Below are 21,739 nucleotides of genomic sequence, written 5' to 3'. Positions count from 1 at the left end.
TGTAATGGAGGGGAAATCTGTGGAAAACCCTGGGGATATTAGAAAATGTTTTCAGAAATATTTTAAACAACTGTATAAAAAAGGTAAAGAGGATAAAGATAAAATTGAGCAATTTCTTAGAACAAATGAAATGCAGAAAATTCCCGGAGATAAAAGATCACTACTGTCATGGTTCTAGGGGTTGCTCGTGCGTAAGCCTGTCCCAACACCTGGCTGGGTTGCCTGAGTGAACCTTTCCTGCCCGGACAGCCACTCACTCGTGGCTGTCTCAATCGCTGGCAGAATCCGTCAGTGGGCATTTCTTAAACTTCTTCCAGCAAAGAAGTTCTTTGACGCCTAGTCTCCTCCCACTCTCTCTGCGCAGAAGCCTTCTGCGCAAGGAGGGCGTAGGCAGGGGAGGACCCTTCCTCTCCCCGCTGGTCCCCGGCAAGGAGTCACAGGACCGCCTCACCGATTCCCCCATCTGCCCCCCTTCTCCACTGGAGCTACGCTGATTCCCTTCCCCAGAAGATGGGCTGCCTCTCCCACTCCCGGGACGCTCTCTGGGATCCCCTCGGAGCTTGCTCTCTCCCTCCGGCACTGATGGCAGTTCCCTGGCAACTACTCAATGACATGATTACAAGACAGGAGGTAGAGATAGCAATAAATCAGATGCCATTGGGCAAAGCCTCGGGACCAGATGGATTATATGCCAAATATTATAAAACTTTTAAAGATTGGTTAATTCAACCTTTGGCAGAGGTATGTAATAAGATACTGAGAGGGGAGAGGGCTCCTGAAACCTGGAGAGACACATATATAACCTTGATACCAAAATCTGAACAAGATAGATGAGATGTAAAGAATTATAGACCAATTTCATTACTTAATGTGGATTATAAAATATTCGCAAATATTCTGGCTAATAATTGAAAAAGTCTTAACAGAATACCGTATTTTTCCCTCTATAACATGCAGATTTTTTCTCCTAAAAAGGAAGGGGAAATGTCTGTGCGTGTTATTGAGCGAATGTGTGGTCCCTGGAGCCGAAAATCAGGCAAAAATCAAATCGCGCTTCATGGAGAAGGGAAACCTGAAAAGAGGAAGCGGCTGCTTTCCTGCATTCTGCCTCAGGGTCTTACTGCCCACCCTCCTCTGTTTCGTTGCTGTGTTTGCTGAAACGGAACAAAGAGCAGGGAAAGCCCCTCCCCTCCAGGCAAGCAGAGGGGAAAGCAGAGTGTCGTTCCTTCTAATTCCTCTCTGTGCTCCGGTGCTCCTGGGGGAGAGGGAGAGAGAGGGGGGAGGGAGAGAGAGGGGGAGGGAGAGAGAGAGGGGGAGGGAGGGAGGGAGGGGGAGAGAGAGATGGCTGGCTTGGGTGGGGGGAAACTTTTGCCTTTCTTTCCTCCCTCCCGTTAAATCCCTCTCCTGCATTCTTAGCCAGCTGCTTCTCTGCACACCCCTCTCATGTCCCTTCTTTGTTTTTCCTTCGCTCCCCACTTAAAATGTGGTTACAAAGCATAGATCCACATGGATCCTCAGGATCTTTGCATTGGGGCACCCCAAATTCACCATCAGATCACATAGCATGTCCATGGCTACAGCCTGCCCCCCCCCCAAATCACGCACCCACTGTTGCCTGTGGCTGCAATGGTGCAAAAACGTGGTTAAAAAGCATGGATCCACATGGATCCTCAGGATCTTTGCATTGGGTCACCCCAAATTCACCATCAGATCACATAGCATGTCCATGGCTACAGCCTGCACCAAAAAAATCCCGCACCCACTCTTGCCTGGGGCTGCAATGGTGCAAAAATGTGGTTACAAAGCATGGATCTACAGGGATTCTCAGGATCTTTGCATTGGGTCACCCCAAATTCACCATCAGATCACATAGCATGTCCATGGCTAAAGCCTGCACCAGAAAAATCACGCACCCACTGTTGCCTGGGGCTGCAATGGTGCAAAAACGTGGTTACAAAGCATGGATCCACAGGAATTCTCAGGATTTTTGCATTGGGTCACCCCAAATTCACCATCAGATCACATGTCTGTGGCCACAGCATGAAGCACAAAAATGATACATCCACTGTTTCATTCAGAATGTTTTTTCCCTTGTTTTCCTCCTCTAAAAACAATGTGCGTGTTATGGTCAGGTGCGTGTTATAGAGCGAAAAATACGGTAATTAAACGGCTCCCTAATTTAAGTGAGACCATGGGCTCTTGGGAGCCTAAGGAAAGGGTTGAGCCTGGTTTGTCCTATGCATTTTCATTCTCATATTCTTCCAACTGCGCCAACCCAACAAAATCTCGACTACTTCCTCTGTTCCTTACACATCTTCCTCCTTGTGTCCTTCCACGCCGCGATCCCCATCCTCTCCCTCTGTTCCCTGAATCCATCCAGCTGTCCCTCTGTTCTCCCTGTATCAGGGCATTCCTGCTTCCAATGAACTTCCTTTCTGCAAATGGCACACTGATTCCTTCCTAGCGGCTGTCCTCTTTCTCTTCCTCTTCCCCGTCCCTGACCAGAGCCTCTCCCCTGGACACCTGCATCAAACGCTGAGCCTTGGCTGATAGCAGCAGCAAAAAAACCCGGCTTTTTGCTTCAATTCCCGAACTCGGTCCTTTTTAATTTCTACATCCCGGTTCACAAACACCTTCTGCGCAATGGTTAAGAGCTGTTCTAGATTTGACCCTTTGAATCCCTCCTGCCTTTGCAATTTTTTTCTTATGTCCTGGGCGCTTTGAGCCACAAAGGCTGCATTGACCATTTGCCTGTTTGCTGGGGCTTCTGGGTCAAAAGGGGTATAAATCCTGTATGCTTCCATTAAACGTTCGAGAAATTCATCAGGTTTTTGAATCGCCTCTGCCACATTGGAAATATTGGTAGGCCTACTGGCTGCCCCTTTTATTGCTTTTAAGACTTCTTGCTGGTAAGTGCTCAGAGCATCTTTGTCTCTATCAGGATGCCATCCTGGATCTGAAAGGGGGTATCGGGTGCGAACCCATGCGTCTGGATTTGTAGATGGTACCTCTGCTCTAAGATTTTTCTCTGCAGTGGCATCTATTCTTCTCCTCTCCTCAGTGGTGAAAAGGGTCATTAAAAGATGCCTGCAATCCTGCCATGTGGGCAGATGGGTTACCATGATTGAGGCCATTAAATCCTGCATAGCCTGTGGGCAGGGTGTGGGTTTTCCAGTTTAGCAAATCTGTGGTTGTGAATGGAACACACTGCATGGTTACTGTACGCGCTGGCCACGGCCCTCTAGGTTGCCCCTGGCCATCAGTGGGTCTTGGCTCTTGTGGTCCCAAAACTGCACTCAAGGGAAACATTGGAGCTGGGGCACCTTTCTTATTTCGGATATAATATCCCCCCTTATTTAGGTGTGGCAAAGGAGGAGGGCTTGGCCACAATTGTGAAGAGCTGGGCACATCACTTTCTCTCATTTTTATTACTAATTTCTGTCCAGAATCAGTTACTGCATCCATTAGTCTCCATAAATTTGATTGTTCATGCATAGCTGAGGTGCTCATTGAATTGCTAAATTCATAGAATCATAGAATCATAGAATCATAGAGTTGGAAGAGACCACAAGGGCCATCGAGTCCAACCCCCTGCCAAGCAGGAAACACCATCAGAGCACTCCTGACATATGGTTGTCAAGCCTCTGCTTAAAGACCTCCAAAGAAGGAGACTCCACCACACTCCTTGGCAGCAAATTCCACTGTCGAACAGCTCTTACTGTCAGGAAGTTCTTCCTAATGTTTAGGTGGAATCTTCTTTCTTGTAGTTTGGATCCATTGCTCCGTGTCCGCTTCTCTGGAGCAGCAGAAAACAACCTTTCTCCCTCCTCTATGTGACATCCTTTTATATATTTGAACATGGCTATCATATCACCCCTTAACCTCCTCTTCTCCAGGCTAAACATGCCCAGCTCCCTTAGCCGTTCCTCATAAGGCATCGTTTCCAGGCCTTTGACCATTTTGGTTGCCCTCCTCTGGACACGTTCCAGTTTGTCAGTGTCCTTCTTGAACTGTGGTGCCCAGAACTGGACACAGTACTCCAGGTGAGGTCTGACCAGAGCAGAATACAGTGGCACTATTACTTCCCTTGATCTAGATGCTATACTCCTATTGATGCAGCCCAGAATTGCATTGGCTTTTTTAGCTGCCGCGTCACACTGTTGGCTCATGTCAAGTTTGTGGTCAACCAAGACTCCTAGATCCTTTTCACATGTAGTGCTCTCAAGCCAGGTGTCACCCATCTTGTATTTGTGCCTCTCATTTTTTTTGCCCAAGTGCAATACTTTACATTTCTCCCTGTTAAAATTCATTTTGTTTGTTTTGGCCCAGTTCTCTAATCTGTCAAGGTCGTTTTGAAGTGTGATCCTGTCCTCTGGAGTGTTAGCCACCCCTCCCAGTTTGGTGTCATCTGCAAATTTGATCAGGATGCCCTTGAGTCCATCATCCAAGTCGTTGATAAAGATGTTGAATAAGACCGGGCCCAAGACAGAACCCTGTGGCACCCCACTAGTCACTCTTCTCCAGGATGAAGAGGAACCATTGATGAGCACCCTTTGGGTTCGGTCAGTCAGCCAGTTACAAATCCACTGAGTGGTAGCATAGTCAAGACCGCATTTTACCAGCTTCTTTACAAGAATATCATGGGGCACCTTGTCAAATGCCTTGCTGAAATCAAGGTAGGCTACATCCACTGCGTTCCCTTCATCTACCAGGCTTGTAATTCTGTCAAAAAACGAGATCAGGTTAGTCTGACATGACTTATTTTTCCGAAATCCATGCTGACTATTGGTGATCACAGCATTCCTTTCTAGGTGCTCACAGACTGTTTGCTTAATGATCTGCTCCAGAATCTTCCCTGGTATTGATGTCAGACTGACTGGGCGGTAATTATTTGGGTCCTCTCTTTTCCCCTTTTTGAAAATAGGGACAACATTTGCCCTCCTCCAGTCTGCCGGGACTTCGCCTGTTCTCCAGGAATTCTCAAAGATGACTGCCAGTGGTTCTGAAATCACATCTGCCAGTTCTTTTAATACTCTTGGATGCAGTTCATCTGGCCCTGGAGACTTGAATACATCTAGACTAGCCAAGTATTCTTGTACTATCTCCTTAGTTATTCTGGGCTGTGTTTCCTCTGCTGAATCATTTGCTCCAAATTCTTCAGGTCGGGCATTGTTTTCTTTATCGGAGAAGACTGAGGCAAAGAAGGCATTGAGGAGTTCAGCCCTTTCTGTGTCCCCTGTTTGCATTTCACCATCTTCTCCTCTGAGTGACCCCACTGTTTCTTTGTTCTTCCTTTTGCTACGAACATACCCATAAAAGCCTTTTTTGTTGCTTTTAACCTCTCTAGCAAGCCTGAGTTCATTCTGTGCTTTAGCTTTTCTGACTTTGTGTCTACACGTGCTGGCTATTTGTTTGAATTCCTCTTTGGTGGTTTCCCCCCTTTTCCATTTTTTGTACACATCCTTTTTTAATCTTAACTCAGTTAAAAGTTCTTTAGATAGCCACCCTGGCTTCTTTAGGCACCTTCCATGTTTCCCTCTCATTGGTATTGCCTGAAGTTGTGCTTTTACTATCTCCCTCTTAACAAACTCCCAGCCATCATGAACTCCCTTTCCTTTTAGTATTACTGTCCATGGGATCTCACCAAGCACTTCCCTAAGTTTTATGAAGTCGGCTTTCTTAAAGTCGAGAAATTGAGTCCTAGTATGCTTGGCTGCTCCTTTCCGCTGTATAGTAAACTTCAGAAGAGCATGATCACTCGCGCCTAATGATCCTTCCACTTCTACCCCACTAACCAGGTCATCAACATTGGTTAGGACCAGATCTAAAATGGCTGTTCCTCTTGTTGCTTCTCCCACTTTCTGGACAATGAAGTTGTCTGCAAGGCCAGTGAGGAATCTGTTTGACCTTATGCTCTTGGCTGAGTTTGACATCCAACAAATATCTGGGTAATTGAAGTCCCCCATTACTACTATCTCCCTTCCTTTTGCATGCTTGGCCATCTGTTCCAGGAAGGCATCATCTATGTCCTCCGTTTGGCTTGGGGATCTATAGTAAACTCCCACAATGAGGTCTCTGTTATTCTTCTCTCCCTTAATTTTGACCCAAATGCTCTCACTTTGGCTTTGAGGTTCTAAATCTTGGATCTCTTCACAGGTATACACATCCCTGACATATAACGCCACTCCTCCTCCTTTCTTGTCTGGTCTGTTTCTCTGAAATAGATTGTATCCCTCCATTATTACATTCCAATCGTGGGACTTATCCCACCAGGTTTCAGTGATTCCTATTATGTCATATTTAGTTTGCTGTACCAAGAGCTCAAGCTCATCTTGTTTATTTCCCATACTTTGCGCATTAGTGTACAGACATTGAAGTCCATTAATCATTCCCCCGTGTCTCTTATTTAAGGATTTTTTCCTCCCACCACTAGGTCTGCGTGCTGTTTGCTCCATTTGGTCTATGACATTTGGATGATCATCTTCATCAATTGATAGACTCCTACCTTCAGGAGCACTGTCTCCCTCCCCCACATTAGTCAGTTTAAAGCCCTCCTGATGAGGTTTCTGAGATTTTTTGCAAAAACATTCCTCCCAACCGTTGTGAGGTGCAGCCCATCGCTTGCCAGAAGTCCATCTTCAAGAAACTGCATTCCGTGATCTAAGAATCCAAACCGTTCCTGTTTACACCATTTGCGAAGCCAGTTGTTCACTTCCACTATTTTTCCCTCTCTCCCTGGGCCACGTCATTCAACTGGGAGGACAGATGAGATGACAATTTGTGCATTTAATTGCTTCAATTTCCTGCCCAGAGCCTCGTAATCTCTTTTGATCTTCTGGAGGCTATTGCTTGCAGTGTCATTGGTTCCCACATGAACCAAGAGGAAGGGGTATTTGTCAGTGGGTTTTATGATTCCTTGCAGTCGTTCAGTTACATCTTGGATCTTAGCCCCAGGGAGACAGCACACTTCCCGAGACATCTTGTCAGGCCCACAGATCACTGCTTCTGTTCCCCTCAGTAGGGAATCCCCTATCACCACTACACGCCTCCTCTTAGGTCTGGTCGGGGTTCTTCCGTGAACTGTCCGTTCCAAGGTCGCCTGCACATTCCCTGAGGACTGCCTTTGCTGCTCGTCTTCATATACCTGATCGACTGTAATGAGGGAGAGATCCTCAAATGGAGTCTGCTCTTCGTCTTCCATGCTAGGGGAAAGGACCTCAAAGCGATTGCGTATTTCTAAACAATCAGAGCGAACCCTGGGCCTCCTACTTCTTTGAGTCACGTTTCTCCATATATCTGGCTCCTGTGTTGGTGAACTAGCCTCCTCAGGGGAGTCCCCTGTCTCCTCCTCGGTGGAGACGGTGTGCTCTGTTGCTTCCAAGAAGAGCTCCAGCTCTCTAATTCTTTGGAGCGTAGCTACACGTTCCTCCAGTTGCTGGACTTTGTCTTTTAAGAGGGCAATCAACATGCAATTGCTGCAGGTAAAGCTGCCTGCAACCTTTGGCAAGATGGCAAACATTGTGCAGGAACCACAGGCGACTGCAGCTGTTCCCTCATCCTCCATCTTGAGAAGGTGTCGCTGGGGGTGACTACAGCGGTCCTCCATCATAAAAAGTGTGAAGACAGGCCAATAAATCCCCCCAAATAAACCTATATCTCCCCCAACAAACGTCTGAGACTAGCTCCCCTAAATCTAAAAGATGGATCAAACTGCGCGCGCCGCTAGGCGCGCGCCGCTGCCCTACAAGCTCTGACAAGCTCCTCCCACAGCTAATCACCTACCTCAACAGAAGCCCTGCCCCCTCTGACCTTTGCACAGAGAAAGCAGCTAATCAGCCACAAGAAACTCACACAAGAAAACCCTTTTTGTTCCTTCTTCAGCCGCTGCCCTACAAGCTCTGACAAGCTCCTCCCACAGCTAATCACCTACCTCAACAGAAGCCCTGCCCCCTCTGACCTTTGCACAGAGAAAGCAGCTAATCAGCCACAAGAAACTCACACAAGAAAACCCTTTTTGTTCCTTCTTCAGCCGCTGCCCTACAAGCTCTGACAAGCTCCTCCCACAGCTAATCACCTACCTCAACAGAAGCCCTGCCCCCTCTGACCTTTGCACAGAGAAAGCAGCTAATCAGCCACAAGAAACTCACACAAGAAAACCCTTTTTGTTCCTTCTTCAGCCGCTGCCCTACAAGCTCTGACAAGCTCCTCCCACAGCTAATCACCTACCTCAACAGAAGCCCTGCCCCCTCTGACCTTTGCACAGAGAAAGCAGCTAATCAGCCACAAGAAACTCACACAAGAAAACCCTTTTTGTTCCTTCTTTAGCCGCTGCCCTACAAGCTCTGACAAGCTCCTCCCACAGCTAATCACCTACCTCAACAGAAGCCCTGCCCCCTCTGACCTTTGCACAGAGAAAGCAGCTAATCAGCCACAAGAAACTCACACAAGAAAACCCTTTTTGTTCCTTCTTCAGCCGCTGCCCTACAAGCTCTGACAAGCTCCTCCCACAGCTAATCACCTACCTCAACAGAAGCCCTGCCCCCTCTGACCTTTGCACAGAGAAAGCAGCTAATCAGCCACAAGAAACTCACACAAGAAAACCCTTTTTGTTCCTTCTTCAGCCGCTGCCCTACAAGCTCTGACAAGCTCCTCCCACAGCTAATCACCTACCTCAACAGAAGCCCTGCCCCCTCTGACCTTTGCACAGAGAAAGCAGCTAATCAGCCACAAGAAACTCACACAAGAAAACCCTTTTTGTTCCTTCTTCAGCCGCTGCCCTACAAGCTCTGACAAGCTCCTCCCACAGCTAATCACCTACCTCAACAGAAGCCCTGCCCCCTCTGACCTTTGCACAGAGAAAGCAGCTAATCAGCCACAAGAAACTCACACAAGAAAACCCTTTTTGTTCCTTCTTCAGCCGCTGCCCTACAAGCTCTGACAAGCTCCTCCCACAGCTAATCACCTACCTCAACAGAAGCCCTGCCCCCTCTGACCTTTGCACAGAGAAAGCAGCTAATCAGCCACAAGAAACTCACACAAGAAAACCCTTTTTGTTCCTTCTTCAGCCGCTGCCCTACAAGCTCTGACAAGCTCCTCCCACAGCTAATCACCTACCTCAACAGAAGCCCTGCCCCCTCTGACCTTTGCACAGAGAAAGCAGCTAATCAGCCACAAGAAACTCACACAAGAAAACCCTTTTTGTTCCTTCTTCAGCCGCTGCCCTACAAGCTCTGACAAGCTCCTCCCACAGCTAATCACCTACCTCAACAGAAGCCCTGCCCCCTCTGACCTTTGCACAGAGAAAGCAGCTAATCAGCCACAAGAAACTCACACAAGAAAACCCTTTTTGTTCCTTCTTCAGCCGCTGCCCTACAAGCTCTGACAAGCTCCTCCCACAGCTAATCACCTACCTCAACAGAAGCCCTGCCCCCTCTGACCTTTGCACAGAGAAAGCAGCTAATCAGCCACAAGAAACTCACACAAGAAAACCCTTTTTGTTCCTTCTTCAGCCGCTGCCCTACAAGCTCTGACAAGCTCCTCCCACAGCTAATCACCTACCTCAACAGAAGCCCTGCCCCCTCTGACCTTTGCACAGAGAAAGCAGCTAATCAGCCACAAGAAACTCACACAAGAAAACCCTTTTTGTTCCTTCTTTAGCCGCTGCCCTACAAGCTCTGACAAGCTCCTCCCACAGCTAATCACCTACCTCAACAGAAGCCCTGCCCCCTCTGACCTTTGCACAGAGAAAGCAGCTAATCAGCCACAAGAAACTCACACAAGAAAACCCTTTTTGTTCCTTCTTCAGCCGCTGCCCTACAAGCTCTGACAAGCTCCTCCCACAGCTAATCACCTACCTCAACAGAAGCCCTGCCCCCTCTGACCTTTGCACAGAGAAAGCAGCTAATCAGCCACAAGAAACTCACACAAGAAAACCCTTTTTGTTCCTTCTTCAGCCGCTGCCCTACAAGCTCTGACAAGCTCCTCCCACAGCTAATCACCTACCTCAACAGAAGCCCTGCCCCCTCTGACCTTTGCACAGAGAAAGCAGCTAATCAGCCACAAGAAACTCACACAAGAAAACCCTTTTTGTTCCTTCTTCAGCCGCTGCCCTACAAGCTCTGACAAGCTCCTCCCACAGCTAATCACCTACCTCAACAGAAGCCCTGCCCCCTCTGACCTTTGCACAGAGAAAGCAGCTAATCAGCCACAAGAAACTCACACAAGAAAACCCTTTTTGTTCCTTCTTCAGCCGCTGCCCTACAAGCTCTGACAAGCTCCTCCCACAGCTAATCACCTACCTCAACAGAAGCCCTGCCCCCTCTGACCTTTGCACAGAGAAAGCAGCTAATCAGCCACAAGAAACTCACACAAGAAAACCCTTTTTGTTCCTTCTTCAGCCGCTGCCCTACAAGCTCTGACAAGCTCCTCCCACAGCTAATCACCTACCTCAACAGAAGCCCTGCCCCCTCTGACCTTTGCACAGAGAAAGCAGCTAATCAGCCACAAGAAACTCACACAAGAAAACCCTTTTTGTTCCTTCTTCAGCCGCTGCCCTACAAGCTCTGACAAGCTCCTCCCACAGCTAATCACCTACCTCAACAGAAGCCCTGCCCCCTCTGACCTTTGCACAGAGAAAGCAGCTAATCAGCCACAAGAAACTCACACAAGAAAACCCTTTTTGTTCCTTCTTCAGCCGCTGCCCTACAAGCTCTGACAAGCTCCTCCCACAGCTAATCACCTACCTCAACAGAAGCCCTGCCCCCTCTGACCTTTGCACAGAGAAAGCAGCTAATCAGCCACAAGAAACTCACACAAGAAAACCCTTTTTGTTCCTTCTTCAGCCGCTGCCCTACAAGCTCTGACAAGCTCCTCCCACAGCTAATCACCTACCTCAACAGAAGCCCTGCCCCCTCTGACCTTTGCACAGAGAAAGCAGCTAATCAGCCACAAGAAACTCACACAAGAAAACCCTTTTTGTTCCTTCTTCAGCCGCTGCCCTACAAGCTCTGACAAGCTCCTCCCACAGCTAATCACCTACCTCAACAGAAGCCCTGCCCCCTCTGACCTTTGCACAGAGAAAGCAGCTAATCAGCCACAAGAAACTCACACAAGAAAACCCTTTTTGTTCCTTCTTCAGCCGCTGCCCTACAAGCTCTGACAAGCTCCTCCCACAGCTAATCACCTACCTCAACAGAAGCCCTGCCCCCTCTGACCTTTGCACAGAGAAAGCAGCTAATCAGCCACAAGAAACTCACACAAGAAAACCCTTTTTGTTCCTTCTTCAGCCGCTGCCCTACAAGCTCTGACAAGCTCCTCCCACAGCTAATCACCTACCTCAACAGAAGCCCTGCCCCCTCTGACCTTTGCACAGAGAAAGCAGCTAATCAGCCACAAGAAACTCACACAAGAAAACCCTTTTTGTTCCTTCTTCAGCCGCTGCCCTACAAGCTCTGACAAGCTCCTCCCACAGCTAATCACCTACCTCAACAGAAGCCCTGCCCCCTCTGACCTTTGCACAGAGAAAGCAGCTAATCAGCCACAAGAAACTCACACAAGAAAACCCTTTTTGTTCCTTCTTCAGCCGCTGCCCTACAAGCTCTGACAAGCTCCTCCCACAGCTAATCACCTACCTCAACAGAAGCCCTGCCCCCTCTGACCTTTGCACAGAGAAAGCAGCTAATCAGCCACAAGAAACTCACACAAGAAAACCCTTTTTGTTCCTTCTTCAGCCGCTGCCCTACAAGCTCTGACAAGCTCCTCCCACAGCTAATCACCTACCTCAACAGAAGCCCTGCCCCCTCTGACCTTTGCACAGAGAAAGCAGCTAATCAGCCACAAGAAACTCACACAAGAAAACCCTTTTTGTTCCTTCTTCAGCCGCTGCCCTACAAGCTCTGACAAGCTCCTCCCACAGCTAATCACCTACCTCAACAGAAGCCCTGCCCCCTCTGACCTTTGCACAGAGAAAGCAGCTAATCAGCCACAAGAAACTCACACAAGAAAACCCTTTTTGTTCCTTCTTCAGCCGCTGCCCTACAAGCTCTGACAAGCTCCTCCCACAGCTAATCACCTACCTCAACAGAAGCCCTGCCCCCTCTGACCTTTGCACAGAGAAAGCAGCTAATCAGCCACAAGAAACTCACACAAGAAAACCCTTTTTGTTCCTTCTTCAGCCGCTGCCCTACAAGCTCTGACAAGCTCCTCCCACAGCTAATCACCTACCTCAACAGAAGCCCTGCCCCCTCTGACCTTTGCACAGAGAAAGCAGCTAATCAGCCACAAGAAACTCACACAAGAAAACCCTTTTTGTTCCTTCTTCAGCCGCTGCCCTACAAGCTCTGACAAGCTCCTCCCACAGCTAATCACCTACCTCAACAGAAGCCCTGCCCCCTCTGACCTTTGCACAGAGAAAGCAGCTAATCAGCCACAAGAAACTCACACAAGAAAACCCTTTTTGTTCCTTCTTCAGCCGCTGCCCTACAAGCTCTGACAAGCTCCTCCCACAGCTAATCACCTACCTCAACAGAAGCCCTGCCCCCTCTGACCTTTGCACAGAGAAAGCAGCTAATCAGCCACAAGAAACTCACACAAGAAAACCCTTTTTGTTCCTTCTTCAGCCGCTGCCCTACAAGCTCTGACAAGCTCCTCCCACAGCTAATCACCTACCTCAACAGAAGCCCTGCCCCCTCTGACCTTTGCACAGAGAAAGCAGCTAATCAGCCACAAGAAACTCACACAAGAAAACCCTTTTTGTTCCTTCTTCAGCCGCTGCCCTACAAGCTCTGACAAGCTCCTCCCACAGCTAATCACCTACCTCAACAGAAGCCCTGCCCCCTCTGACCTTTGCACAGAGAAAGCAGCTAATCAGCCACAAGAAACTCACACAAGAAAACCCTTTTTGTTCCTTCTTCAGCCGCTGCCCTACAAGCTCTGACAAGCTCCTCCCACAGCTAATCACCTACCTCAACAGAAGCCCTGCCCCCTCTGACCTTTGCACAGAGAAAGCAGCTAATCAGCCACAAGAAACTCACACAAGAAAACCCTTTTTGTTCCTTCTTCAGCCGCTGCCCTACAAGCTCTGACAAGCTCCTCCCACAGCTAATCACCTACCTCAACAGAAGCCCTGCCCCCTCTGACCTTTGCACAGAGAAAGCAGCTAATCAGCCACAAGAAACTCACACAAGAAAACCCTTTTTGTTCCTTCTTCAGCCGCTGCCCTACAAGCTCTGACAAGCTCCTCCCACAGCTAATCACCTACCTCAACAGAAGCCCTGCCCCCTCTGACCTTTGCACAGAGAAAGCAGCTAATCAGCCACAAGAAACTCACACAAGAAATTCACCCCAAGCTGACGCTGTGGATGTTTCTCCAGGCTCTGCCCCCCCTCCCACCGCTCCTAATGTCTCTAAAGCTGAAATGTCCGTGTGAACCTTCTCTTCGGGGGGGGGGGGCGTTTGCATAGTTTGATTTTGTACTACAGCTTGGGCAGGAAGGGAAGGCAGATCCTGAAGGCTAGGTGCAGCTGGCAATGATTGTAGGCTGGGTGCGGCTGGCAATGATTGTCCTGCCGGAGGTATCGGGGCTGGAGGTGGGGGCACGGCTGGGGGCGATGGTAAAGTTCTAGCTGATTGAGCATAGGGAGGTGGAAAAATTAAATTCTCCTCTTCAGGATGCTCTCCATAAATCTTCCTGGCAGGGGCTGGAGTTTTAAGTCCTCCTATATTTTTCCTGGCTTCCTGCCTCACTGCCAAAATTCTGCAGCTGTCTCCTTTGCATTTTTTAATCCAAGAAGAGCTTTTCATGCAAATGTTGTACCAATGATAAATATAAGGGAATTGGTCAGTATGAGTGTCTGGCTCCTTCGTTACAGAAATCCAGACTAGCCGGCATAATTCCACATCAAAACTGCCATTTGGGGACCTGCCTAGGCCAGTTTAACTGGCAATGCATTCTCAGGGTCTTGGGAGTCAGTCTGACCCCATAGTCCTCCGAGAAGGCGTTTTTGAAATTTGCTATCATGCAATCCAAAAAGGTGCCTGGATTTCTGGCTTTTGAACAATTCCCCCCCCCCCCATCGGTATGTCCCTTGTGAAGTGCTTTTGACCAGACAGATTCTCAAAAAACCCCACACGCTTCCGCCAGATAACCGACCGGGACGCACTTGCGTGGCCCGCAACTGCGATTATGGGGTCTCAATCAGTCTAGCCCTGCTCCAGTGGGTCTTCATGCACTCTCATCTATCCACACAGCACTTCACCACAGTTTCCAAACCCTTACCCTTTTCCTAAGCTCACCCAGGTTCTCCCCACAAGGACCTTTTCCTTTTTATTTGGGGTTACTAGTGAGTGGCTGAGGTTGATCAGACCTCGTTGTGAGTATTAAAATATTAATTACAATATTGTTTTCCTTTCTACTCACCCTTATCCTCTTTCTGGTTTCCTGCGCGCTTTCCTGTCACACGTTCAATTTCTCCTCACAGTTCGTTGCCACGGCGGGCGGGCGGGGCGTTTGAGTACGATGGAAAGCTGTTTCCCTCCTCGGAAAAGATGTCCGATGGCGCCTGGGGGAGAGCTGGCAGTCCAGCGACGCTCACCCCGCCTGATGGGCAAGGGCCTGGGGTTAAAATGATACCCCTCTGGCCTGCAATCCTAGTCCGGCACCAGTTATGTTGCAAGGATTTTAAGATGCCAGTGACCAACTCAAATAGAGTCTAAGAATTGACAGGCGCAGCAGTGGAGAAAAAGAAAGTGATGTTTATTGCTGAGCAATAATTGACCCAGTGGAATCCTTTCCAAAAGACTGGGCCCCGAGCCCTGGCTCCCAGGGGCTTTGTACCTTGAATACATCACAGACATGACATAATCAGATACATCGCAAACGGCAGCAAAAAATAAGCTAATGAGCGCATGCAAGCCTCTCTCCTGGCCATGTAAAGAGTTTCCTCCCAACTTCTGCTTTTTAGTTTGAACATGCAGTCTTAACCTTTCCCCCAGATTTATTGCAAGAAATAGAAACTTAAGGCAAAAAGGAACTTTGGCTGTCGAGCTCCTACGCGGCCATCTGCTACAAGGGACATTCTGCGGTTTAGCATCTTCCTGTTTCACCACCCAGACCCTGTCTGGAGAAGGAGGGGAAATGTGCCAGCACATCAAATTTATTGCTTCCCCCTTCTTGTTCAGTGAGATAGGGAGAGATCAAGGAGGTACTGGGACAATGTTCATTTCAGATTTCTCAGATCTAAGCAATTTGCTATAAAGCTAAGCAGAAGCTTTCACGATTCAAACATGGATTATAAAATCATTGTAGAAATATCTGGATATATATGAATATATATGAATATATTGATAACTGATAACTGATTGTATGGATTGTTAGGATATTTCTGTTCCACCTTAAAAGGGAGCAGGATGTTTGTATAACAGCCTGCGCATTTCCTGTCTCACAGGATGTTTATGTTGTCTGTTCCTTTCGTTTTCTGCTGTTTTGACTGAGCAGTCGGAGCAGACGGTCATGTCTTTTTTGTTCTGACCAACGCCAAATAAACTGTAAATATGCTCTCATGCTGTGCAACTTTTGCTGTGTGAATTCTGCTGAAAGAGTGTGCACAAGTCCAAGAATGTGGCTATCTTTTCTTGAGGCTTCGTGCCGCTAAATTGCTGATACTGCGTGACTACGGGAGGTCGATGGATCGTCCGGCAACAAGCTTGGGGCTCAGATGGACTTTATCTCCCTGGCAGTATCCCAACAACAGGTTTCGGGCCCAGATTCACGGCACTTGCAGGAGAGTAAGACAGCGACAGACTGCTGAGGTATGTGCTGGAAAAGTGAAAGCAGAGGCTTTTCTGCATGCCACCACACGTCTTTGATATCCGGCAAAACTAATTGGCCTGGGAGCCGAGCCAGAGGCATCGTGATTTATGAGCTGCCGAGATAAGCCGTCTTTGAAGGCATAAAGACGCACGGCTCAAGTAAAAAGCTGTCTTGGCTTCTTTGCTCTTTGGGGCTGGAGGGGGAATGAATTTTTTCCCCTTTATTCCCCCCCCCCTAAAAACTAGGTGCGCCCTATGGTCCAGTGCACCCTATGGAGCGAAAAATACGGTAAGTCGTGGAAGCCAGCTGTCTTGTGAATCGTTGACCTGGCATTGGAGAGCAGCACCTTCAGGTCATGTGGGTCTCCCTTGCTGATTCCAGTATCCTTCCAGTATCCACCAGACCCAGAGGCAGGGATAGTCCTCAAAGAACGACTAGACTAAACCTGCCTCCTCAGTAATGACATGGTCTGGTCTTAGCATAACTCCTCCTCTTACCCGTGATCACTGAGATCGGTTGTCCCAGTGCAACCCACCTGTGGAACTTGCCCCAGCCATTCTGTTGGATGGGGTCCACTCCCTGGCAGCCCTGGCCCTCTCCCCTTAAGAACCAAATACAAACTATACAATAAGTCAGTAAAAACTAATTTAAAAAACAAGAACAACACACAACAACTTACATTTATACTGAAATTAAACTAATCCCCAACACCAACTAAACGTTTATCCCACCTCCAACAGAGGAAAAAACCAACACCCAATATTTAAAGCACCTCCTCGGTAATGACATTAGCATAGCTCCTCCTCCTTTCTGTGATCACTGAGATCGGTAGTCGCCTGTAGAACTTGCCCCAGCCATTCTGTTGGATGGGACCCACTCCCCGGCAGTCCTGTCCCCCCCTTCTTAAGAACCAAATACAAACTATGCAATAAGTCAGTAGAAACTAATTTAAAAAACAAGAACAACACACAACAACTTACATTTATACTGAAATTAAACTAATCCCCAGCCCCAACTAAACGTTTATCCCACCCCCAACAAAGGAAAAAAAACCAACACCCAGCATTTAAAGCGCCACAGATTAAAAACTATTTAAAAAGATTTGCCCCAGCCCCAGAGTTTCTTCCAGTGAGTCTGGGCTCCCCAGGATTCACAGCAGGGCAATGTCCCTCCGGCCTCCCCGGAGTCTCTTCTGTTGAGCAGGGGGAGTCTGGTCCTCGCCCCCCAGGACAGGTGGGAAAGGGCCTTGCAGGGAGCAGGTCTTCCTTCCAGCACTCAGGGCAGCAGCAGCAGCAGCAGACTTGGAGATTTGAAAGGATTTGAGGTGATGCATCATCCGTCTGCGTCTCATGTGTTCTGTGTTTTAAAGGTCTCTGAGATCTCTTGATGAAGGGAGGGAGATGCTCAGAGTCCAGCCAAGAGCCTCACCCCAAAAGGGTATCTGGCCAGTGGCGTAGCTGGGGGGGGGGAGCTGCCCCCCCCTATCCATTAAAAATGATAGAAATCTGAGGTTCTGCCAAGCGAGAGAGGGCTGAGGGGGAGGGACTCGGCTTGGCAAGGGTTAAAGGGAACTGAGCTGCCTTCCTAGAGAGGACAGGAAGCACGGGGGGGGGGGGGGAGGTCCTCCAGAGCCAAGCCCCCTCCCTCCCCAGTCCTTTCCTGCTTTGGTGTCTCTCCTGCAAGGGCTGCCTCACTGCCCCCTCCTGGGATCTGGTGAGTCTCCTTCCCCCCCCCCCCCGAGGGTGCAGTGCGGAGACGGGGGGGGGGGTCCCAGGGCTGCAGCAGGGGAGGGGGCCTGGGGGGCCTGATCTGCTCCTGCAGGGGGGGACCCCCAAGTCAGGGAGGAGAGGGTCCTGCCAGGGAGGGGCCAGGTCTGCAATGCTCTCATTCCTGCAGATCAGAGGATCCCAAATTCATCTGGCCTTTGCCGCCACCTTCAGAAAAAACGACTCCCCCGAAATCTCCCTTCTTTAAACAAAGGGGTCCCTGGGACTTTAACTCTGTGTGACGTCGCTCAGCGTCATTGCAGAACAGAGGAAACAACTGCAAATGGTTTTCCAAAGCTGGACGAGGAGGTGGACTAGCCCCCCCCCCAAGAAAAAGGTGGGAGAGAAAGGCCAGGGATAAAGAGAGGGATCCCAGCCCATAGTCTGGCTGCTGCATTGGGGACCAGTTTCCCAGTGTCTCCCAGGGCAGCTCCCCACGGAGGCCACGGCAGCCATCCCCTCGCACCCAGAGCAGGGCATCCCAGGACCACATACTCTCAGCCGGAAATGGGCGCTGCTACTCCCTGAGCCTCCAGGGACCTTGGCATCAATGGCTGTGTGTGTGTTAAGCTATCTAAGAGAATAATAATAATAAATTGCCAGCCTATATTTCAAGAGAGATGTCTTTGGCCCCGCCCACTTGGCCCTCAGGGGGTTGGCCAGATACATACCTGGCCCTCAGAGCAAAGAAAAAGGGACCCCACCCCAGGAGTCTGTATTGAGAGCGGCAGAGAGTCCAAGTGCAATAAAAGGAGACAGAAGCAGGGGAGTGGGGGTGGGGGGAGCAACTCCTGAGACCCCCGAGTGAGGACCCCCACTAGAGCCAAGCATCCATTTTTCACATGATACACATGACTCCCTTGTCAGTCAGTTCTGACTTCATGCATTGACTGGAAGACAGGAGAAACCAGGCTGATTCATCTTCCAGAAATCCCTTCCGTTGCCTCCACATTTTGCATTGCTAGAAGGCTAGAGACATATTTCTTCTCTTCTTACTCCTCTTTCCCCCAAAAAAGATAGCTCATGGTCTGGGATGTGGTGCAGTCCAGCCCTGGTTCCCAGCAAGACTCATCCATGCTTGCTCAGGGAACCTATTTCTTCTCCTGATATGAGACAACTTTTGTAACAGAACAATGTATTTGCTTTGTAGAGCTTTTCATTAAGGCAGACAGAACTTGGCAGAAGACCGAAGGCTTCATTCTGATCTCTCAGAGGCTTCCTGACAGCACAGATGGATGAGCAAGACTCAGCTGGGCCTGGAGCAGGAAGGGACCATGCCAGCCAAACTGGGAGCAGTGGGAGATTCTGGGAAAACTCTGTGCAGAAGATCCTGGATGAGGAGGACACCCTCTGCTCAGAGGGGCAGAGCCAGCAGTTGAGGCAGTTCTGCTGTCAGGAGGCCAAAGGACCCCGAGAGGTTTGCAGCCGACTCTACCACCTTTGCCATCAGTGGCTGAAGCCAGAAAGGCACACAAAAGCTGAGATGCTGGACCTGGTGATCTTGGAGCAGTTCCTGGCTGTCCTTCCACCGGAGATGGAGAGCTGGGTGAGGGAGTGTGGAGCGGAGACCAGTTCCCAGGCAGTGGCCCTGGCCGAAGGTTTCCTCCTGAGTCAGGCGGAGGAGAGAAAGCAGGTGAGAGAGACTTTCCTCTGGATACTCTCAAGGGGCTCTAAACAGGATGGAGAACATCTCATATTTCTCTATTGATGGCCCATCCTTTTTCTGGGAAGACATCCATGGAATGAGATCTAACACCCTTTAAGTCTTTGTCATTCTCTTTCTTATATTTCTCACCATTCATTCTCTGTTTTGAATCCTTGTTGCTCTTTCAGGAAAACGATCATTTTGCAGAAAAGGACCTGGATTCCTGTGAGACAGAGAGGCCTCCATTGGACACCAGAGAGAGGCCACTGGGTAAGGAGGAAGGTGGTTTTACTCCATTTGGTCTCATTCTGTTGGTTTTCCAACTCATCTAGGTTTGGGGGGAAACAGTTGGGAACAAGGGTCCAGAGGAGGGGAAATGAATTTCTGCACAACTAACATATGAAATGGGCACAAACATCGAAATGCACTCAGCAGGTTAGTCTTTCTCAAAGCCCATCTGTAGTTAGAAATGTCCTGCTTCACCTGTGAGAGAAGCAGGCACTCCTGGCGTCTTGCTTACGCTTTTTCTCTTGCAGGTGACAGAATGATGCCGGCAAAACCTCTTTATCCGCCTTTTTGTGGGGGCAGAAGGGAAGCAGCGGCTGTTGAACCAGATCAGGTCAGGGGAAGCTGCCTTGTGGGGACAGAGACCGGGGGATGGAGCAATGTCATGGACTGGTTGGGCACAGAAGAATGGTGGGAGGAAGCAGCCAGGGAACCAGGAAGGGAAGATGGCTCAGAGCCGAAGGAGTGGAGGTGGAGTAAGGATGGGCGGTCAGAGGGAGAAGAGGGAGAAGTCTGTGAACAGGAGGTGTCAGAAGCTGAAAGGGAAACAGAGCTTAGTGAGCTGGGAGACTCTGTGGCAGAATGCAGTGCAGAATCAGAGGCAGAAGAGGAAGGAAGTGAGTGGGAGAGGAAGGTCGAGAGGCAGAGGTGAGTCAGGAGAAGGAGGAGCCTGGGGCTCCCTCTCCTTCTGCCAGAAGCCACCCTCCCTGCTTGTCTCTCAGAGCCAGGAGACATCTGACAATGGAGGAGCAAAGGCAGGCTGCACACTGGCGCACTGTTCAATTGCTTGCAAGAAGCTCGAGAGAGGAGGGGACTTAGAAAGCTGTGGGGAGCCGGGAGCCTTCACTCTTTGCAACTGCTTTTGTGGAGGAAGAGCCTCAGGGAATGAGCTGCTGTTCTCATGAGGCCCGAAACTCAGCCAAGTCTGTGAATATTGTGTTCTTGCTAAGAAAGTGTGAACTCCAGCTGTGTACTGTGGGATTTCCTGCCCATATAACTCTGACACCAGCCTTCTGAATGTCACCAGTAGGATTCATCTGTAGTTGCAGGTTTCATGGAATCCTAGAGTTGAAAGGGACCCCAAGGGTCATCAAGTCCAACCGCCTGCATTGAAAGATCATCCAAGACAGATGGACATCCAAACTAGGCTTATTTTATTTCTAAATTGATCATTGAATGCTAAAATTGGTTTCTAAGCAGTGGACAGACGAGAACAAATAGTGACCAGCATTCACCTAACCAGCCCCATCTTCTGCAAAATGGGGCCTGCCCCCCATTCCTCCCCCTCTCCATGCCCCCATGAACCCCTTGAATTTGGCTGTAGGGCATTGGGAGGGAACCTTCCCAGAACAGCTCACGAGGAGAGGAGATAGTGGATCCTTCCATCTGGGAAACTGGAATGCTTGTGTAGGCAGAATAACAAGGAAAACATAAGCTGGAGTACCACCTATTTGCACAAAGACGAATACCCGTAATTAAAAGGAGAAAAAAAATAATTCAATTAAAGTGTTAAAATTAGCATCCATAATTAACATGTACAGCAAAGCAATCCTATTGAAATAACACAGCAATTAACAGGGAGGAAACCACAGAGCATTGTGTAGCAGATCATATTTCTGCTGTCTCAGAGGAGGACATTTCCCTTTTTCTTTTAGGGCCCAGTGTGCTTTGAAGATGTCGCTGTTCATTTCACGGACGAGGAGTGGGCGTTGCTGGATCCTGACCAGAGAGCTCTGCATAAGGACGTCATGGAGGAGAATTGTGGGATCGTGGCCTCTCTTGGTAAGGCTCCCTGTGGGATTGTCATATCTGACTGGAAATTCAAAAAATACCTCTATGTGACAAACCTCATATATTTTCACAGAGCTCAACAGCGCCCCCTACAACACCTGGGAACCTAACACCCCCACAAGAAACAGCAAATTGCAGTTTTTTCTGTGAACCATTTCCCTCTAGTTCTTCACGATTCGGCTGGTCTGAACTGCCCAGGCCATCTCAAATGTCAGCTTCAGAGTTGTTAGGAAAGATAAGCAGCTACTATCAGGTTTTCTGTTTTTATTTTTGTTGCTATCAGTCTTGGGTTGACCAAAGAGATGACTGGAATTGGAGATGGAGGGGATGCCATGACTGGGCCAAACAAAATCCGTCCCAGAGAAGAGCCAGGCTTATTGAATCTCAGGTAGTAGTAGCAGTGATGATAATAATAGTAGTAATAATAATAATAGTATTTTTATT

General features: G+C 49.0%; 2 protein-coding genes across 10 annotated transcripts in view; one reads left to right on the top strand and one right to left on the bottom strand.

The window, feature by feature from the left end:
* The window catches only part of LOC310760712 (uncharacterized protein), a gene marked incomplete at its 3' end in the record, with an annotated part of 296,144 nt that overhangs the window by 114,631 nt on the left and 159,774 nt on the right, over nucleotides 1–21,739 (bottom strand). The window lies entirely within an intron of this gene.
* The window catches only part of LOC310760737 (uncharacterized protein), a 305,377-nt gene that overhangs the window by 277,628 nt on the left and 6,010 nt on the right, over nucleotides 1–21,739 (top strand). For all 4 annotated transcript variants that reach the window (XM_083609850.1, XM_083609848.1, XM_083609847.1 and 1 more), the window contains one exon: nucleotides 21,160–21,286. In XM_083609850.1, coding sequence (XP_083465976.1) covers nucleotides 21,160–21,286 — 127 coding nt within the window. The remainder of the gene's footprint in view (nucleotides 1–21,159; nucleotides 21,287–21,739) is intronic.

The sequence above is a fragment of the Podarcis filfolensis genome (genome assembly GCF_964270895.1).
Source record: "Podarcis filfolensis genome assembly, chromosome: 4".
Classification (NCBI taxonomy): domain Eukaryota; kingdom Metazoa; phylum Chordata; class Lepidosauria; order Squamata; family Lacertidae; genus Podarcis; species Podarcis filfolensis.
Note: the sequence above shows the minus strand (reverse complement) of the source record. Positions and strands in the feature narration are given on the sequence as shown.